General features: G+C 35.9%; 1 protein-coding gene across 5 annotated transcripts in view; it reads left to right on the forward strand.

The window, feature by feature from the left end:
• Nucleotides 1–22,012, forward strand: part of GULP1 (GULP PTB domain containing engulfment adaptor 1) — a 163,645-nt gene that overhangs the window by 113,394 nt on the left and 28,239 nt on the right. For all 5 annotated transcript variants that reach the window (XM_049806270.1, XM_049806262.1, XM_049806240.1 and 2 more), the window contains 5 exons: nt 5,486–5,557; nt 15,439–15,537; nt 18,267–18,404; nt 20,534–20,650; nt 21,031–21,123. In XM_049806270.1, the coding sequence (XP_049662227.1) occupies nt 5,486–5,557; nt 15,439–15,537; nt 18,267–18,404; nt 20,534–20,650; nt 21,031–21,123 (519 nt within the window). The remainder of the gene's footprint in view (nt 1–5,485; nt 5,558–15,438; nt 15,538–18,266; nt 18,405–20,533; nt 20,651–21,030; nt 21,124–22,012) is intronic.

Here is a 22,012-nt window from a genome sequence, read left to right on the forward strand (position 1 = left end):
AAATACATCCCTTCAATTTCTGCTGTAGAAGGAGCTAATTTGTCAAATTTTGGCAGCAGGTATGCAGTAATTTTGCATTGGTTTTTTCCTTTCTTTATTGGTAAGTGGTTTTTTCACGTAATTACACTTAAATCTGCATAAAAGAGAACTTCTAATATTGAGGGGTTTCAGAGTAATAAAGAAATGTGATACTGTGAAAGATGGGGTTTTTTTTAAAGATTGAAATAAGATGACAAAAGAAAACAGATGTTGTTTTACTATTAAAATATCCTACACTGCTCTCTACTGGGAGAGTAGAAGTCTACATTAAATATTAAAAAGTGCACCTAAAACTCTCTCTTAGTCAAGTTTTAGGTTTAATGATTTTTTTGACCCCGGTAAAATTAACTTTCCCAAAGGATGGATAGGGTTTTTTGTATTTCCCCTAAGTTTTGAAGAAGAGCACCTGGATATATAAAAAGTAGAATGTTGAGGGTCAAGATGTAAGCTGACAGGGAAGAATTATTGGAGAGTGTCTTGTTAATGGCAAGGAAAAAAAGTGAACTGTTAACAATTCACCTGACCTTACTAATAGCTATTGGGCATGTGATTACAGTAATAGACTTGTCAAAACTGTAAAGGATTCTGAATGCCTGAAGTTGCCCTGTGTTTGAATTGACTTTTAATTGTGCCAGCAAAATAAAAGTAAAAAAGACTTGCCTTTTATTTTAATAGTTTCTCCAGCCAAAGTACAACTATAAAAGCATTTTTAATAATTTCACTATGGAATTGGACCAAAAAGTGTCTTGCTCACATTAATGCATAGGAAAATTTTCATTTCAACTACATTCTGAAGGAAGAGAAATTCCCCACAAAGGGTCTGTTTACTAGTTGGTTGTGTAAGACAGCCCTCCTGGCCATTACAGGGCTGAATTATTCTCCCAGTTGCTGTTAATGATAAAAATTCTGTTGATTATAATATGATGAAATAGTGTCTGTTAACCTCCACAGCTGCACTATCTTGCAAATCTTTGCATGTGGAGTGAGCACATCTGGTTGTCTGCTAATATTAGATTATAAATAGTTTGATCTGAGGTGCTCGTCTTCATATATGGCTGGTCAACAGCTCACTTTCTTAATGGCAAACATCAGTGAGGGAAGAACAAGCTTTAATATACTTTAAAGGAACAGTTAAACTGTTTTGAGTGATAAGATCTGTTGACCTCATAAAACATTATTTCTGATTATAGACAGCTGTAAGTGAGATCAGAATAAGTAATGTATTAGAAAAATATCCTTTCATCCATTTTGTAGGGAACGTGTTGGGAAGAAGTGCAGACTGCAATGAAAAATGTATAGTAATTTATATGGGAAAAACATTGCCTTAGCTTGCTTTATGTTATGCAAAATATTAAATGTCATCCTCTTTGAACTTCTTAAAGTATCCAGCTGAAACTCAGTATGATTTTGGTGAACTTCTCATTAGCACTAAACTTAACAATACATAAATATTTAAAAGGATGAGTCTAGTGGCGTGCCTAACTTATTGATCGTTTTTGTTTGAATTGGCTTATGTATGAAGTACACCAACTTCAGGAATAACTCTCTTACTAGTTGCAAACAGTAGATCCGTGTAACAATTGTTATGTAAACATTTTTCATCTGTATTATGTATTTGATGTTAATGAATACTTAAGAATTTAATGCATTTATTAATTTGCATATAGGATTAGTACTGAATGATCTGAAGGGTAACTGCTACGTTATTTTCTGTTTCTCTCTTCTGCAATTAAGTGTAGGAGTTGTATTAGCTTGTTGACTTTCAGGAACAGTTACATTTCATGTTGTTCTTCATCAGCCAGGTCTGCAAAACAACCGTAGCTGCGGGAGGGAACCTGAAGTGATCAAAGCAATCACTGACTTTTAAAGTTCCCCTCTAGAATTCTGCATCACTGTTGCTTTCTAAAGGAGCCTGCTCTTGAAAAGGGAAGTTTCATATTTACCACTTCTGCTTTGAAATTTTTGTTGCAGAAACTCTTCCATGATGAATATTTATACTATTCGTGCCACAGTTGTACCAAATGCCTGATATAACAAATACTCGTTCTCTGTGTTTGGGTGCGATTTGGTGAGAAAAATCTGCTGAAAAGACCATAATGAAATGGCCATCTCCCCATTTCATGAGGATGGTGAATTAGTTGTTAGTTATTTACTTTATAAATCCCAGAGGTGGCAGCGCATCCATTGTGTTAGAGATTATACAAACATAGAGGCCTTTGTCACATTGAGCTTGTCATCTGAAGTCTCAGCTTTGCAAATACACATGTGTTTGCTTAGCTTAACTACTACGAGTAATGCCATAGTAATTGGTACCTAATATTAAACAAAATATGATGATAGGGCAGATCACACAGAAAAGGTACGGAGCAGATGAAAAAAGCGAGCAATAAAAAGGCTCCAGTTAATGTTAGCTATATCTTAAACCTATATTGCATAGTTATTCTTTTGTTATAATTAGAAAATAATTTGTCTTGATTTAAAATTCTGTTAATATTTTGCCCCAAAATAGATCAGTCTAATTAATACAAATATTCAGAATACTTGCTCTTAATTCCTGATTTTCTCTTTATTACTCTTACAAAAAATAAATTAAATGAGAAAGCTTATGAAGGTCAGGCCTGAAATGTGTAAGCAGTTATAACTAAAATTTGAGCTTAGCTGAGAAAAAAAATAGAACTGCAGTTAACAGAGATACAAATATATCAAATGATGCAATGCATGGCATGGTCTCATCATCTCTGATTGATATTAACACTTAAGATACAAATCTTCTTTGTATTTCTGGATTAAATGCATCTTACTATATTTTCCTATGCTGAATAGTTTATTAAGCATAAGTTCTATTTCCACATCCGGTTCAAAACTGCTGAGAGCAACAAAAATTTTAGTAGTGATCCTTAATGTCAAAACAGAATACTCATCTAGAAGACAACGCATTGCGAATGACTGGTGGAATTCTGGTTGGTTAAGTTATGTTCCATGAATACTGATACAATGCTCATGACGTTTCCACATACTTCGGGCCTTGGTTGTTTATTTCTTTTGAAACTTGTTGAGCAAACCCAATTAGTATGTGCTTCTTCAGGTTTTGCCAGTCATTTAAACCTGTGCTTTCAGCAGTTTATCTTTCTATTTAGATGTCGTAAACTCCCTCCCCTCCATGATCAGAAATTGTAATTTCTGATTTGGGGAACATTACTACAGGCTTAAAAATTCAGTGACATTTAACTGATTCCCCAGCTGTGGCAGAAGCTTAATTTGCTGCTTACACTTTCTAAGGCAGTGATGTCAATTAGCATGAGGTACAAGCCCCTGGAAAAACAGTATTTATGGAAGTTACTGTTCATGGAAAGACTGGTCTACTGCTGGGATTTATTGAATACAGTGAAGATACCTTCATCTTTCTTGGACTTTGAGCGAGATAGCTGAGAGGGAAGGGGAGGGGAAATGACTCTATTGCTTTTGAGATGTCTTTTGCCATCTCAGATCTCAGCCGTCTGGATGGAAGTAAGCAAATAAGAACCGTAGGGCAGCCCTGTGCCCTTCTGGGGAAGCGGCTGCAGTCGAGGCAGCGTACCCCGGGGCATCTAGAAGTGTACTCGACAAAATTCCACCCAAGGTCTGGCCCTAAATCTGTATCAAGAAGTACCAGGCTGCTTACACTGACAATGCCTCTGGAGCTGCCAGTTTCAAAAGTACACCAATAATAGGAAGCACGTGTGGATGAAGTATGCTCAGATGTCTTCCATTTCACCATGGGCAGCAGTGACCTGGGTTCTCTGTTCACTGAGCCTTGTCCACACTTGCAGCTGTGTTTATGCAGGATTCCTCTACTTTGTACAACATACCCTGGCCTGCTCACAAACTTTACAGCAAGTATACTCCCATGTTTTCTATTGTGGCAAGTGTGTAGTGTGTAAACGTGCTTGTGTACAGATATCTGTTATTATTGGCATTCCTCTTAGATTCTCATCTGACTTTATCTACTTTCTTTCTTGTCCATTTCAGCTTGTGGTTCCTTTTTCTTTTTTACTCACATACATTTGCTCACATATATTCACTCACCTTTCCCTTTATGTCACGTGTAGTATCCATAATGTCCAAGAATCATTCTTCTTTCTTTACATGCATTTTCTGCAACTGTCACTTTTCCAGGGAAGAACTCACCCTCTATTTATAAAGTCATTGGAGATGTTGCATGAAAGACATTAAATCAATAATAAGAGGTTTCTGCTTTGTTATTACAAAACCTTGGTCTTCTAGCTGGAGAATTGTAATAGTGGAGAATATTGACAGCAGATGTGCATGGTGTCTTGATTTACACACTGTTGTATTCAAGATGGCATATATTTCAGAGTCAGTAGCAAATTTCTAATGAGACGTAATTATTGGTAGAGCTGCAAAGTTTCTTTGCAGGAGTATAGCTTGAGCACATTGACTACAGTAAACACATTTTGAAGTTTTAATAAACACTTGAGAGTTACTATGTTGAAAGCATCTGTAGCTTGGCAAATTTAAGTTCCTTTTGAAGCTGCTAAGACTTAAAAATTATACATATCTGTGTGGCATGTTACACAGAAAATTGTGTTCTTTAGAGAGAAAAGGAGCTTTGTTCTTTCTTGCTAGCATTATTTTGGCATATACAGGTACATGGTGTGACTTAAATCAATGGTACCTCAATGTGAAAATCAGTTCAAAATTAATTATTACACAGCTACGGTTCAGGCAGGTTTATTGTACCTTTCATCACAGTATAGTAGAAGGCAAGCAAAGTTGTACAGAAGAACTCAAAGGTATTTCAGTGTACAAATAAAGAAATGGTAAGATCCCTTTGAAGTATCATGCTTTGTATATTAACAGGTGTATGTTTGGTTTTCATTAAAACCTTACTTGGCAAAAATGCGATCTCCAGTAGAAATTCTTTTAATATGTGCCTTGTTTTTATGTAAGTTGGAGCCTAGTTCCTTTAAATCTATGAAATTACTGTACCAAGCAGCTGTAAGAGCAAAATCAGGCCTTTTTAATTTATCTTGCATCACTGTATTAAAGTTTTAGTAACATAGTCCAAACCATTGGCTCATGTTGATTCATGGGAAGTATCTTATATCAGGGTTTTTTTTGCAATTTTTTCATTATTTTCCAAATGACAATTTCCCAGTGGAAAAAGGTACTTAACCTCTAATTTACAGAGTTGTGTAGGATCGAGATAAAGAAAATGTTTTTTTTTTAAAAGCTGCTTTTGATAACTCTTATATTTGTCTAATTAGAATTTAGTTCTTATTATTCTCTTGATTAGAAATAGCTGTATGAAGATTTGTTATTTATCAACTATTGAAATGATTGTCTTTCCAAAATGTTATTTGGAAATAATTGGAAAATAAGATTTCTTGAGTTATTTAGGCATTTCAAAGCATAACTTATTTCTCACAAATTACAATCCTTTCAGTTTCTTGGCAGTACAGAAGTGGAGCAGCCCAAAGGTACAGAAGTTGTAAGAGATGCTGTTAGAAAATTAAAGGTAAGAGAATTTTTTTAGTGAAATGTAAATGGAATGTATTCTTAACCTGTTTTCACAGCTAAGACACTTTGTAAGTGTTTCTAGGTAAATTCATTCGTTCTAGAAGCAGTTGCTTTTACTAATCTCTTCACTAGTGTGTAGGCCCTTCCCTATTATGCCTGTACTATCAGATGTTCTGCTGTACAAATATTTAGTTGTGTCCTAGATTATAGTATAAAGTTTATGTACCTAAACATGTAATGCTTGTTCTTTGGAAACTTTAGGGCTTCATTAGTACGAACTTAGGTAGCAACAATTTGTATTAACTGCCATCCTCACTTTATGGCTATTAAATGCCTCTAATTATGGCACTCCAGAGTGTTGCCAGAGAATTTAAGCAAATGAACTCTTCCTTGACCAAAAAGTAGTGACTTCAGTAATGCTTGTCCTGCATTTCTCCGGGCTGTGCATTGCTTCCTGTGAGCCCAGTTAAGTGAGTTGCCTCTTGTTGCAAAAAAAAACAGAGTACCCAGCCACTTAAGGTAAGCTGTTGGTGCCAGAGACCAGAAGTAAGAATGTCAAACCACGTTGTAAGTGGGCTGTGATAGTTTTGTGGGTACTGGCTGTCCTTGACTGCTCTTCATCTAAAGCTCACATGTCTGATCCATGAAAACTGACTGTTAGACTGGAGGTGAAGGTTTGTGGCACTGGCATGAATGTCGTTGACTGTCCAGCTGTGATAATTGGTGATATATCTGGAAATAGAGCTGTGGTGATAGATTAGGGTTTACAAACCAAGCCTGTTTATGACAAGGGGCATTACTGCCTCGTCCTCCAGGTCATTATGTTTTGTTGGAAAAGGTCTGTGCGCACAAACACCATCTATATGCTGGTGCATGTAGATGGCTGAGAAAATCAGACGGTTACAATTTCTTCTTCGTTATATGTCCATGGGCACTGAGGGACTCGGTAGACAATTAATAAGTATCCTAGTGAAATGACTTGTTGAGGGTTGCTAACTGATAACACGGCTTTGACTTAACTTCTGGAGTGACAGCTAATATGCTTAAAGCTCTTGAAATGCTATGAGCTGTGGTAGGGAATGCTGATTTGATTTGTCTGCTAACTCACATTGCTGTGGAACTGCACTGGTTTCATGCTTAGCTGCTTAGAGCTATTGGAGCATTAGTTTCTTTAGATGTAAAAATTGTTCTGCCTACTGTACTTCCCATAACTTTTTGGAGGGTCTTCATTATTCATTTAAACAGAACTTCCTCGGAAATGGACAGAAAATTTTGGGAATCAATATTGAAAAATTTGATTCTGTGTTATTACTATAATAAAAAAGAAAGAAAGAAGGCATGAAACACTATTCATGTAGCTCAGCTTTTAAGACTGAGGTTTCCCTTGAGGCAGCCATCTTCACAAGGTTGATTAGTAATTAAGTTAAGGTGTTGAAACAGAAGTTCTTTGCCATTATTTTCGGTCTACCAAAACATTACGGCTGCCTTTAAAGATTCACTTAGTCAATTCTTAGAATGTTTTATGCCAAAAAGATTTACTCTGCTGCCATTCCTCAGAGACAGTTGTTTTCAAGTGGTTTAGGCTAATGTAAGTATGACTCTTTTTTAACCATTGCACCATGCTGCCAGTGGAAACAAAATGTATGAGTTTACAGCTAATACTGGAGTGAAGCCTGCTGTGTTAGATGTTTTGTGTTTATAAAATTCCATTACCCTGAGCAAAGTTAATTCTGTGCAGAAATCTGTCAAGGTAATATCCTGCTATGGAGAAGTTTTGATTCTATTTTAATGATGTTTTATCAGACTCCTCCAAAGTAAAGCAGCTACTAAGTGTCTCTGTCTCGCTGGTGGAAGTCCAGGCTAACCTGGGCTCTCACTGACCACTGGAGGCTTTTGGTGAGTTGTATTCTATGATTTGGTACCTTGAAATAGTTTGCTCTGAAGGTAGGTCCAAAAAGGATTTCAAATAGCTGTTCTCTGAAGTGTAGGAAGAGCCAGAACTATTTTCCTTTCTTGGGGAAAAAACATTTGTCAGCCTAGCACTAAAATTTAAAAGCAGAATTTTTTTGTATATACTTGTGATGTCATTAGAGTATGTAGATATCTGTTCTAACTTTTTACACGTGTTCCCTAAATAAACTGCCTTGGAGGTGCGTGTCTGAATTGTTGCTGCCAGAATTACACTATTTTCTTCAAGCTTGGAAGTTTGGAGCTTACGTGTCAAGTATTACATGGGATCTTGTATAATCACAAGTTTACTAGAAAACTCACAAAGTAATTAAAGGCAACTTTTGGAAAGACTTGAAAAATCTTGGAACAGAATTCAGAAAGCAATATAGAGGTTTGATGTTTGAAACAGTCCTCAACTAACTGAATACTCAGTTTGACATTGATTTATGTTGTGCATCTGAAATCTTTGAAGAGAAGCCTTAGAGGTGCTGGATTTTATTATTAACCACATTGTCTAGCATGTTTTTAGAAAATGTTAATTAAAAATTTTAAACCTGTGAAAACAGTTTGAAAACTAATGTCTTATATTGAAAGAAAATGTATATAGTATTTTTTGGAGTAGGAGAGGTTTTTAAAAGATGTATAGCTTGTGATGCTATATTTATATTTTTTTATTACATGGATTTTATTTTAATCATAATGTTGTTTATCATAATTTGTTTTTAATGAAAATTAATAGCTAGCAGAAAAACAGTTGACTTAATCTTTGGAGCTATTTTTACAGCTGGCATGCATTGCACTAATAACCTTTTGAAGTCATGTCCTTACAGTGATATATAGACCATGAAATACTGGGACTGTAAACTTTTTTTTTTAAGCCATCATGTCATCAAACTGTGTCAGAATAGACATTTGATATACAACTCTTTACTTCTTTAAATCAGAAGCTCTTATCTCATACAGCACAAAGACCTTCACTGGCCAAACAGGTCTGTGCAAAACTGTAGCAGTCCTTCCATGAACTTACTTTTACCAGCAGGTGGAGCTGATGTTCTACAGTAAAATGCGGTAACTAGGAAATTTTTCTTGGTGCTTCATTGTACTTGTTTTATCCAAAATACTACTACTACATGTTGTAAACACTTGACAATTTTGCTGGGTCAGTTGCAATTTGAATGTACGGTTTTTTCAAGCATCTCTAATTTTTCTAGAGGGTTGTCCAGTGGTTTTATCTAGTTGGGATTTCCCCTTGTGTTTTCAAATTTCTTGGAGCTGTACTGCAGGAGAAAGAAGAAAGTTGGACACTAATGTTTTAAAATGTTTATTTTTATTTCTAAGTTAAGGTGAACTGTTCTCATAATTTATTACAAACAATTTTTTCCTTCCAGTTTTCTAGTCAAACTAATTTCTAGAATGAAATAAAAACTAAGGAAAATGTACCAAGACATTGTATCAGAACATGCCTACGGTATTCGAATGTGTAGATGTTGTCAAATCACACTTTATTTTATAAAGTGAAATGATTACTTTCCTTGATACATGAAGGATATAACTTCAAAATTGGACTGTAGCAATGAATTTGGTCCTTCTGAAAAAGTGCTTGAAGGGTTGCCAGAGGTGAGAACAGGTGGAAAGGGCAGCAAAACCAGACAGAAAGGGCAGCATAACCAGACCACTAGTAAGAAAATGCCGTGGAGGGGTGTTAGGGAGAAACCAGAAGTGAACACTTGAGTTTTGGGCTGTTCCTTTTACAGTCTTCAAAGGGATGTTTTTGTGAGGACCAAACTTAAGGCTGTTCTCTTACCCAGCTTCCAATTCAGTCTCCTTTTCTTTTCCTCTTTTCTTCTGTAAGTGATGACCAGAGATAATGTAAATAGAATTAATAACTTTGAAGCCACTTGAAATACTTTTCATCAGCTCATTGACCCCTAAGGATACACAAAGTGAAGAACGCTCTTTCACGCATCTCCACACATGCTGTGATGCTGTCCTGCTGCTGCCCTTTGTGGACCATCAGTGGATATTGTTCTGAGCTGCCTTTTGTGTTAAAGCTGAGTTTCATTTGCTGTTGAAAGGACAGAGAAGGGTGGAGTACAGAAAACCTTTTAATATTGGGATAAAGAGGTTTCCAGTCAAGCCTTACAGTCATGTCTGTTCTCTTTGAAGTACTGGAGAAAGCAGAATGTGTGGTTCAGGACCAGCCGTGGACAGCCAGAAGACCAAGGCAAATCAGATGAGAAAAGCTGAAGAAGAGAATACCTCTTTACCCACACGCGCTCTCTCAAAAAAAAAACCCCAAACCAACCCAAAACCTAACCAAAATCCACCACCAAAAACCCAACAAACCCCCACACCACCAAAGAAGAAAACAACCAAGAAACCCACCCCCAAAACAAACAAACCCCAACACCCCATCCCAAAAAAAAACAACAAAAGAACAAGCCTTCAGGGAGTGAGAGATGGAAAAAAGACTGTACTGCATTGTTTTCCATACTGTGGTTAATAGATCAATAGCCTTCCTCTCAGTCTAGTGCGTGTTTGGGAAATGAAATACAACCTATTCCATAGAAATGGATTTCTGAGACAGCTTTTTTCCCTACCCAGCTGATTATGGAGAGATTCAGGTTCGCATATCTGTGGCGTTTTTATCCTTTTCCTCTTCTTGACAGCTATTTTTCAGAGGTCATAACTTTATTACACCCACATAAAATGGGCATGAGAGTTTGGACCATAATATGACCAAAAAGATACGTAGTCACTGCAAAAGAAATAGGGCCGACTTTTTTTTTTTTTCCAGGCTTCTTTCCTTATAATGAAAAGCATTTTCTCAAAGCCAGGTATAAAGCTGTGTCTCAGCTTAGACAAGTACGTGGCCTTCAAACAGACATCTTTTAAGATGTCCGTATGAAGTGCAATGGCTGATGTCTCACTGGAAGCCTGCATAAAATAAGGTAGTTGAACCTCTGTTTCCTGGGCTGAAGATTAGCACCCAAATCACAGAAACGTCTACCTTTGATGTTTCAGGTTTTTTAATGAACTCTTGAATTGTGCAGTGAGGTGTAAATATTGAAGTACATAGTTTTGATTTGCATAACTTACATTGATTTTGATAGAACTTGTTTTAACCATTATTTCTTTAACTAAAGCTTCTGGAAGTTTTTAAAATGTGATTATTTTTTTGGGGGGGGGGGGATTCCTCATTTTTTGCTGATTAGTCCTCTGATTGTGGTTTGTTAAGACTTCATGCATAAGCTTTTCAAATGTAATTTTAATAAGGGTCTCAAAGTATACAACTTTTCCCTGCTACTGTAATAAAAGGCAAGATACATGGAAGTTTTTTCTTTTTATTTTTTAAAGCTAAATTAAACCATAGAAAAAAAGATTTATTTATGTCTATTGCTTTCCATGAAATATTCAGGAAAAATACAATGTTAATTCCAAAGCAGTTAAAAGCCAGCCCATACTACTGAGCTGCACATATTATTATTGGGCCAAATCTGGGTGTCTTGCCTGAGAACAACATATGTATAAACTAACAGCTTAAGAATTTGGCCCATTGTATCTCTTCCCAAACCATGCTGTGATTCATTATAATTTTATATCATTGTCCATTTTGATGCCAATGGGAGGCTACAGATTTTTACTCTCTTAAATAATGTTGTTACTGTGTGAGCTACAAATATAACTTTGTTTCAAACGTGTGCTGAAAGGAGAAAATAATGTTTGTAAATCTCCCCTGTCCAGAGGGCCCTCAAGGTTGTCTTTAGATAGAAGGAATGAGTAGAAAAAATAGAAGAAAAAAGGCAAATTCGCTGATACCTGGTATTAGGATCTGCTGTTCAAACCCTGGACAAGTTTAGGAGGTGACTGAACGTAGCATTCTGGAGGAGAAGGTCAGATATGAAAGAGATTACTGATCAGTATCTGTACGTTATCTGTTATTACACAGAACAGGGAGTGGGCAGGAGAAGCATTAAGAAAGGAACTGGACCGGATTTTCTGAATTTATCTGCAACTAGTTTTCAGTCACTGTATCCCAGTAAACCTTTGATTAAAAAACTTGTTTGTCTTTCTGGATGTTTGTGTTGAAGAGACACTTTTGTGTTTTTCTTTCACCATTAGCTTGTTTTTGATTTGATGGAGTTTCTTACAAAGTGGGTTTCCAGTCCTCTGCTAGCTTTTGCAAATGTCCTGTGATCTCCATTTTGTCAACATCCTTCTGCATTTGAAAACCTCAGAACGTAACATTTGAGTAGTTTCTCACAAGCAGCTGATGCAGTGCAGCCGTTGTTGTCTTCTTAGGGGTCTTTTTGAAATATCCAAGGATTGCATTAATCTTTGAATTGTAGTTTTGTGAGAAGGTCCACAGTTAGCGGAAAGCGTCCCATGACATCAAGGCTTTCTTAGTTCCATCTTCACAGGGTAGTCTCCCAAGAAAGTAAGTTTGTTCCATATGTATGATTTGCAAAGTTAGCAGTGCAACAGAGATGGGTTGTTTGCATACAGGCAATCTGTGGTGTCCTGGTCGGTGAGGTATTCTCTGTGTTATTTGCCCCTCTGTCAGCCTTCACGGTCTGCAAGCTTCCTCTGTAATGATTTTAGAATTCAGATCATTAGTTATTTTCTCCCCCGTTTTTTCCTCTTATTTTTTCTGCCTGCAGATTTTATCAGTAATTATTTTAATCCTGGTCATTGTTCAATAATGTCATGCTTAAGAAATAAATCCTGCTGGAATACATTAGAAACATATCTTCCCAATGACAATTTCCTGTTTATGACTGCATCTGGAGACTAATGTAACTAACTTAACTAATATTTTTATTGTATTGCTTCATTTCCTAAATATAATGGCATGCAAAACTCAGTCAAATGCTTTGCCTGTTTTGAAAAACTGCATTTTTTGTGAAATCCATATTGATCATGATTAATTTCATTTCACTTGAATTCTCTAGTTCTTGAACTTGATTTATGCCTTTCGAGAGTGGAGATACAGTAGGGTCTTTTTGTTTACCTTTTTTTAGTATTGGCACAGAGTTATCTTCTGGAACTTCCTCAGTGTTGTAAGACTTCTTGACTACTTGGAGCAAGCTTTGGGCAGCTGTTTTAAAACTTGTGCAAGTTATTCAGATCTACTTATTTTAAAAAGTTTTCATGTTGTAGCTGTTGTTTGGGACTTCGATGAGATGATTACAGTTGGAAAAACAAGCATTTTGTCATCATTCTCAACACACAATGTAGCTTTAACTCGGTAAAATCAAATCATCATTTATGCATCCTCTTCATTATTGCACAAAAATACTTGTGCGCATCTTGTTTATTAAGGGATATTTCAAAAAAGCCAGGGTTCATTTAAGTTCAAGGCTGTTCCAAATCAAGGTGCACCCAAGGATTATCTGTTGCATAGGTATGTTTCTGTGCAGTGTAAAGTACACTGGAAATTCAGACGCCCAAACTGTCCAAGTGGCCTGTGGTTTTTGTGGTCATTCAATTTAATGCATAGAAAAGTGAGCCAAGTGCAGAACCCTGTTGTACTATGAAAAAGGATCACGTATGTCCTCAAAGTTTTATCCAATAAAACGACATAATCAAATTATGAATCAGAAAGGGAAGCTGACAGAGTGGGGGTATTGAGTAAATCTATGAAAATGACCTGAAAGACAATTTAAGTTTAATACTCATCTTGGGGAAAAAAAAAAAAAAAATATCTGTGCTAATAAAACATTGATTGACCTATCATTTTCCTATTTTTAAACCAGAGACTTAAAATCGGTTAAATTGGTAGTATAAAATTTAAGTCAGATGGGGGGGGGGGGGGGGGAAGTTAATTAGTAATTTTTATTAAAGAAAAAGGGTTTTTTTCCCTGTAGCAAATTTGAATTTTCCTAGAAAGTCAAGAAATGTTGTTGGCCAAAATACCTGTAAACCAGTGATAGAGGGTTTTTAATTTTATTTTCTAGAAAATTATTTTCTTCTTAAATAAAAAGATGAGTATGAGATAACCCACCTTAATTAAAGGGATGGGGTAGTCATTAAATTGTATTAAAAGTATACTCTAACTATTTGAGAAACAGGCTTGAAGATAAATAGGAGGACAGGAAAAGGATGTGCATATTGCAGGAGCTATATACATGATACTGAAGAGAGACAAAACTAGAAGTTATGTTAGATTCGCTTGACTTCTGACTAGTTGGTTTTCACTAGTAAGTCATCATGTACAAACCTTGATAAAATATTTGGCCAACGACTGTAGCAATCCTAGCTGTTGAAATATAAAATGGGTATTTAGATTTAAGAGCTGGTTTTAAGAATGGCGTAGAGTAGTTTTAGGTGGGTTTTTTTGCTCGTGTTTTGTCTGGGTTTTTTTAACTAACTTGTGAAGCATGCGATACTTATCAGCTAATGTTGTAGATTAATCAGTAATAAACTGGATAAGTCATGTTACTGTATTACGTTAACAGGATTGTTTATAAATTAATGCTTGGCTACTAAAATTTTCAATAGGTGTGCTTTCAGAATGAAGAATGAAATTGGGAGGAAGGGAAAAACAGGTTAATTACATGCTTTTAGGGGGCTTCTTAAAACTAGTTAATAATTTGCTGTGAACGGAACTGCCTACAAGCAGAATGAGATAAAATATATGGACAGAGTCATACTGTGTAAAGCAGTTTTGTTCATGGAGAAATTTCCCAAGTACTAGATGGCATAGGAATAGGGACAGAGCAAAAACCCAAACCCTCAACTGTCACCTAAATAAATAGTTAAAATCGGGGGTTTAGGTGTTCGTAGGGGAGGTATCAGTTGGCTACAGCCAAGTACTTCACAGTCACAAGGTAATTCAAGCTTCTGTCTTCCAGGTCTAACCCTTCTTGAGACAGGTTAACACCCTTGTTGACATCCTATCCTCTTTATGCCATTAAAAGTCATTGTCCTCACTGACTTTTTATGTAGTTTATTTGTACTGATGGTGAATTATGCACTTAGTTATACTTGAGTGGGAGCAAGTTTGAGGACGATGTGTTCAAACATACAGCTGTGAAGCAGAGACTCCAACTCTGCTGGCCTTCAGTGAGTTTTCGTCCTTAATTATGCATTAGAAAATACCATTCCAGGCTGTCAAAGACTTGAGAGGAAAAGGGCTTGTAACAGAGCAATTCCATATCTTTGCTAAGAAAGTTACCAAAATACATGACACTTCTTAACTGCCATGCAGTAGCAAATTTTAGATACTGTGCTTATTTTATATGCAGTGTTCATGAGAGAAAGACAAGTCAGATCTAACAGCTAGAAAAGGACATGTGAAAGGATGGAAAGTGTATTGAAATAGGACATGTTACCCAACCCAGTCATATAAAATGTTGTCTAGCCATTATCTAGTGAACTGTTAGCAAATAAATCCAGAGAATATGATGAAGAGATCAAGTATTTCCTAGGTGTTGCCAGCTGTAGTGCTTTCACACTGAACCTGTTTAAAAGAACTAATTTCCTTAGAGGAACATATGGGAAGTATCCTCTGTGCACATGTACAGAAGTGAGCGTAGAAATACTGGGATATGGAAGAAGTAATGATGTTCACTGCTCAACAACCGAGCAGTTGATAAACTGTCTGAAAGTGTTCATGTTTCTACTGTTCTAGAAATCTCATGCAAAAGCTTAAATTAAGTGCATAAACAGCAGACAAAAGTTTCAAAAGAACCAGCTAAGTAATTTTAAAATATTTTTCCTTGAATTATAGGAATATTCTATAGCTTGCAGTCAGAAGTGCTATTCTGTGCCCAACTGTGACTTTGGGAATGGTTGGCATTGTTTGTAAGAGCTTTTTGAAGAAGGAAGGAAACATCTTCGGGTGGAAGGAGTTGAGAGAAAATGAGAAGTAGTAAATAAAGGAAACTTACTATTAATGTGATTCCGCTTACATTTTTAATCTTACAGTTTGCAAGACATATCAAGAAGTCCGAAGGCCAGAAGACACCTAAAGTTGAATTACAAATCTCAATCTATGGTGTAAAAATTCTAGATCCAAAAACAAAGGTAACAGACGTATATGTTTATGGTGGTAAACTAATATTTAAATATTGTTTTAACTGTTTCTAATTTTTTTTATTGGTTTATGTTTTAAAAAAGTATTATAATGAAAGCCATTCTGTTGATGGAAAATTATTCTAAAATACCATTTCTTGTTACAGCACATGGGTGACATCTTCCCAGTACGTGATACTCCAAAATACAGACTGTCGCTAATGTGGGATATAATTTTTTTAATCTTTCCACACCAGAACTTTTAAACTCTGAGGAAGGTGAAAACACTGTGGTAAATGAATGTTAACACTGCATATGATAAACACCTTTCCAAATGGTCACCATTGTGTGCCCACCTGTAGGTGTTTGCAGATGAAGGAGGAGGCAATTTGTTTGCAATGACACATTCTTCGTGCTGCTTGCACCTCTCTTTCCTTAACCTGTTCATTTTTCCCCTCCTTTTTTTGTGTCTTTAAATCTCTTTTTTATTGTATGCCCCCTCCCTAGAATGCTTATGTTTCTCAGGTGTGTTACCCATTTCTCTAGAAACTTCATGTAGCAGGCCAAAAGCACTCTTGTAGGTGTTTTGATCTGGCACAGCATGAAAATTCCTGCCTTTTCAGCAGTTAAGTCCATTGAGTCATCCTGTGGATGGGTTTTCCGTTCCTTTGTTTGCTCTGGCATTTTGGAAGGGGTTACATAGTAAGCAAAACATCCTCCTGACAGACTTCAAAGAGGAATAATGAGATAAATATAATCAAGCTAAAAAGTATTTATTCAACAGTCAGCAATTCCTAACATCTGAGTGCTCTTAAATCTTTTATACATATGTTGGATTTGAATGAACTGTTTGTTACTGCTTCTTAATTCTGGAGTAATTGCTACCATTCAGGCAGCAATACTGCCTTTTGAGAAAAGGTAGTTTTAGTTCAAGGCTGTATCCACTTGCAACCCGTTTTCACTTCAGACTCCTGATACAACCACAATTCAATAGTTTGTAAGCAGAGGAGGCAAGAAGTATCCATGTCAACTTTAATTGCGGTTTTTGCATCTTCTTTATGTCATAGGCCGCCAGAAAGGGGTACTAAACCCCATATCCTGGCAAAAACTTTTAAAATAACAGTTTTAAATGCCAAAATATGTTAGTCTTCCTAACCCTTCCTGCAGAGATTAACAGAAAGCTGTGGGACCGAAGTTCCTGGGGGAATAGGAACATTCTAATCTCTTAGCAATGTTGTTATTACAACTCAAATGGTAATCAGCTATGAGTAGTCTTTTTATCTCCCCCATTTCGTTTCTTAAAGCTACATATAAATGTAAATTTGAATCAAGTTTTCCTTCTTTTTGCACAATTTATAGATGCTTTAGGAAATTACTTAAATTCCATGTTATCATCACTGATTACAGTATTTTTTTTCTGTGTGTTTTTGAAACAAATCACTTCAGTATTGTTACAGAGGAATATTGGTTTATATTCAAGTGATGACTATTAATTGTGGTAGGAACAGGAGGCCTGCTCATGTATCAGGATTTGATTCTGTACTTGGCACTCAAGAAAGGAGAATTATAGAAAAGTGGTTCTGTCCTTAAATGGTAGAAAGTAAGTATATGGATCTATAAACCTAAAAGAGCCAGAACAAGCATGTGTTACTACATGTCACTGTTAAAGAGCTACAACAGAAAGAGATGAAATGTGAGAGGCATTTGGGGACATGGATGAAGTAGGATACACAGAATGGCTGTAAAGACTGAGAGAAGGAACCCACTTGGGGCAAGGGGAAAAGATTGCCGTATGGTACATTTTTTTGATAAATGGTTGTGTGCAGAGAGGGAACGCCATTGTTTATGAGCTTATAGCAATCTGGGAACCCCAGTGCTGCACAGAAACTTTCTTTTTTTTTTTTTTAATAGATAATAGTTCCCATCTAAACTGCATATTTTCCTTTAAAGCAAATACTGCTTTCCCATGTAATAAGCCAAATAAAATAAAATACCAAGAAGAGACTTACTGAAGAAAAACAAAACCAAAAAAAATAGTTGGGATAGTTTATTTCAGTCTTTTTCAAGCTCTCTCAGCTGAAGAGCATTGCCACTGCAACTTTTTAAATAGCTGGAACATGCTTTTTAATGGAAAGCAAAATGTATTATTGAAAATATGCAAATAATAGTGTTTAAAAGCTGTTTATGTTGCACCTTAAGCAATTATTTAGATGTCTAATTTATTTGTCTGTGCCCCTGTATTTGGATAACACGGTCATTTTATTTCTGTTTTCTATATTTAAGATAGAAAGGTAAGGACTTATTTCAGTAAAAACATTTTAACAAACCCTGGGAGACGATGAAGTCTGAAGGTGGTGTGCACCTGGAAAAAGAACAGACTATTTTACATAATCAGCCCCTAAACAAATTGCACAGGGATGCAAAGCAACAGTAAAACCAATTTTCTAGAACAGAAATTACTGTCCAAATAAACACTTCCGGATAAATGCTGTCCAAATAAAAACTTCCAGCTTACGTTCAGTAAAAATGGGAACATTTGTTAGGAGATGAGTTTGCTAGCCTCTGTTAGACTTTTAAGTCCATTTTTGAGCACTCTTGTGTACAATGAGAAACCATTAAAAAATGTTACTGCAACTTGCCTGCTCTTTGGTACATAAGGAAATCCAGAGATTTACTTTGTGCATCTATATCCTAAGCAAGTATTGTAATTTCTTGAAAATAATCTTTCTTTTTATTTTCAGGAAGTCCAGCATAACTGTCAACTCCACAGAATATCATTTTGTGCTGATGATAAAACTGACAAGAGAATATTTACTTTCATATGCAAAGACTCAGAATCAAATAAGCATCTGTGCTATGTGTTTGACAGTGAAAAGTGTGTAAGTATGCAAGACGCTTTGAAAGAATTTGGGTGACTGTTACAGACTTTGACTGGTCTGCTTTGAAATAAAACAGGAATGGTTAATAAAGGCAGATAGCCTGCCCTAATAATTGGAAGGTCACTTTGATATAATCTTCATGCCAATATAGTGTCTTGTGACTTAGATGCATTAATTTAAAGGAGAGCCTTTTTCATCATTGATCTGCGATGGTTTTCTGGGACAATTCTTCTTACTACCCAGCTTGATATCCTAGGCCAAGCATCTGCAATAGTCTCAGAGAACAGAGTGCATCCCACTAAGCTTGAAATGTTTGCACAGCTGTTTTGCAGAGATTGCTGCAACCCTGTGGCCGAGATACCCTCACAGGCTCTTCTGCTGATGTGTCTGCCTCAGACTTTATTTACAGGAAGGTTCCCCCTTCTCTGCCTGCCCTGCCCCCGCCCCCCGCATCTCTCAAGTTTGTTAATGCATGATGCACTACCAGGGAATTCATTGCACCAACCACTGGCGTTCTCTTGTGTCTGAGATAGAACAGGGCAACTGTTCAAAAATGTGCCATAGCAGGAAAAAAACCAAAATACTTTAGGACAGGAAAGGAAGAAAATGGGGTCTAAGTGAAACACGGTCATGTGTTTACCCTGGCAGAAAGTAATTAACAAATAAAAACACTGGAATCAACACCAAAAATGGATGTTCAGGTTTTTTTTATAATCTGGAGCCTCTCTTTTGTTTTATTCTGAAGTAGCTGAGATATCATACAAAGGAAATACTAAGGCAACAATTATTATTTTTCTAGAAAAAGATGCATATTCACTTTATATTTACTAACATAAACAGTTATTCTTTAAAGCAGTCCTAGTTCAGTTTTATTGGTCTAATTCAGTCTAATTTGGTTGAAATAATTTTGTGTGTGTGGTTTGGGTTTGTGTTTGGGGTTTTTTTGTTGTTTTTTTTTAATAAAGGTAGCTGTATGGGGGGGGGGGGGGGAGGGGGGGCGTTCACAGTAAAAAGATAGAGGGGTTAATTCCCCATTCCTGTAAAACTCAGGTCTTCACACACCTCTACTGAATGACTTTACTGTTGCACTGATGGATAAAAGGCTGGGAGCGTCACATTCTGTACCATTTTTGTGCATGCAGCCCTTCATGTTCTTACAGCTAGTGAAGGAAAACAGTTCTCACATTGAGTGGAATGCTCTGCTTCCATGAGAAACAACCAGTCCAGGTTTTCATTTCAATAAAGAAGAGAAAATTCTAGTAAAGCATTAGCCAGACTAATGTTAGTTCTGATTTTTTTTTTGCCTGCCAAATTGTTTAAAAAAATAAAAAAAGTTATTACTGTGTTTACTTTCTCTACTAAAGTTCTAAGGCAAATGGCACATCCATATGTTCACCTTTTATTGATGCCTCTTGTGAGTCAGCATTCTTCTCTGAAAGCTTGGTGCTCTCAATAAACTTCTTGTACGCTTATTTTTACCCCTGTTATTTTTAAAGTAGATTTTCTGCACTGACTGTATATACATATCACAACATACAACATGAATCAGCATGGAACTACTAAATGATTCTGTTTTGCACATACAAATGCAAATTCTGTTTGGTTGGATTTTTGTAATCGGAAATACTTGCGCAGATAAATACATTTATCTACAGTATGCTGATTGAGATTTTATAGGACTTGTAAAAATAAGTGTTGAAATCCAAATTTAAAAGCAATAGGGGTCAAAACATCCATTAACATGAGAACATTGATGCATTAAAACTAAAACAATTCATTTAATGGTTGAAAAGCCTGTATTTGCTTCAGAAATCATCACTGCAGCATACTACCTGTATTTACAGAAGTTAGAGGCATAATTTATACTTAAAATTAGCTAATTGTGTTCTGCCTGTTCAGTCTCCTTTCTTTATCCAAAGTATATTTAAGTTGCTTTCATGGCATTTTCTGTCAAGGTATTTTGCTGAAAAGTGTTTGCCATACTCCTTTGTAGTGTTGACTTCAAGATGGATGAAGCAAACCCTTTGAGCCTGATACATGGTGTGAATTATTTTGTGATCATCTGAAATGAAAGTAATTAGATAAAATTTTCTTAATATACTAATTTCAATCTTATTTTTTGTGTAAAGGCGGAAGAGATAACTTTAACAATTGGTCAAGCATTTGACTTAGCTTACAGGAAATTTCTGGAATCCGGAGGAAAAGACGTTGAAACGAGGAAACAAATTGCAGGTTTACAGAAAAGAGTAAGTTCTGGACTATGTTTTTAAAAGAAATAAAAGAACATGTTACTTTATTTGTGTTATCTGCTTTCTCTGACAGCGTAATTTCTAGCATTATTCTCAGGTTGCTGAGAATTGCAGCAGATACTAAAAAAAAGAAAACTGAAAAAAGACCTGGTAACTGTGAAACAGTATTTTATGTTTTGCCATCTTGCACGGTCATTAAAGAGAAAAGCAAGGTTGAAATATGGAAGATACAGAAGTTTAATTGTTTTTTTGTAATCAGATAACTAGTTAAACATTGCTTCTAAATCACCAGATCTCAGATAAAACTTACTCCTAATGGACCTTGTTGAAATAAATGAATATCTCAATAGCTGTTGCAATAACCACTTGCTTTGTAGATTCAGGAATTAGAAACTGAAAACACAGAACTGAAAAATAAAGTTCAAGATTTGGAAAACCAGTTAAGAATAACCCAAGTACATGCATCTCCAGTAAGTACATGAACATAACTCTTATATCTGAAGTTATTCTAAATTTATAATCATTGTGCTATGATAATTATTAGCATCCATGGTGTTTCCAGTGATTGTGATTAACATACAGTGATCATGTAACATATCTGTTGAAATGCAGTATTGAAGTAACAGTAAGATTGTGACAGGCCAACAGAAGTGCAAATTGCAGTTGCTTAAACTGTGGTTCTTTAATCCCCTTGTCATATCTATTTGTTGCTGCATAAAGACAGTAAATACTCATTCTAGTAGACATCTAAGCATGCCAGCTAAGGATCAGGAACTCTGTTCTGCACTTAAAGCATCTGGCTCACAAATGCTAATTGGGATTTTTCTAGGAACTTTCTGTCACAAACATATTGTCACTTACAACTGACATTTTCTAAATGACTTTTAAAAAATTTTGTCTGTCTTTCAAAGGAGTCATTAGGTGTTCCGAACTAACAATGGGTGGGTAGGTAAAAAGGAGCAAGTGCAGGTTCCTCTTCTTTGGAAATTTCTAATGCTTTCTGCAGTTCTATGGATGATCACAACAAAAGTATTGTTAAATGACTGACAGTTACTTATATCTAGGCAGGACCTCTAAAAATGCAGGTTGCACTGCAGACTGATAGTAATGACTCCCCTCTTCTTATGATTGTATTCTATCTCTTCAGCATTAGGTAACTGTGAAAATAAATAGAATTTCTTAATGTACATATAGCAAAATCTTAGAAAATGATGGACTGCTTTTAAGCTGTGCATTTTGAGCTGCCTTGTTCCTGCTCTGGATGTGCACCATTTCACTTTAAATGGATGTTTAGAAATTTGGGCAATGTAAAAGTATGTTTATTATGGTGATGACAATTTTTCAGTAGTGTCTATACAC

This window comes from Accipiter gentilis, chromosome 1, assembly GCF_929443795.1.
Source record: "Accipiter gentilis chromosome 1, bAccGen1.1, whole genome shotgun sequence".
Classification (NCBI taxonomy): domain Eukaryota; kingdom Metazoa; phylum Chordata; class Aves; order Accipitriformes; family Accipitridae; genus Astur; species Astur gentilis.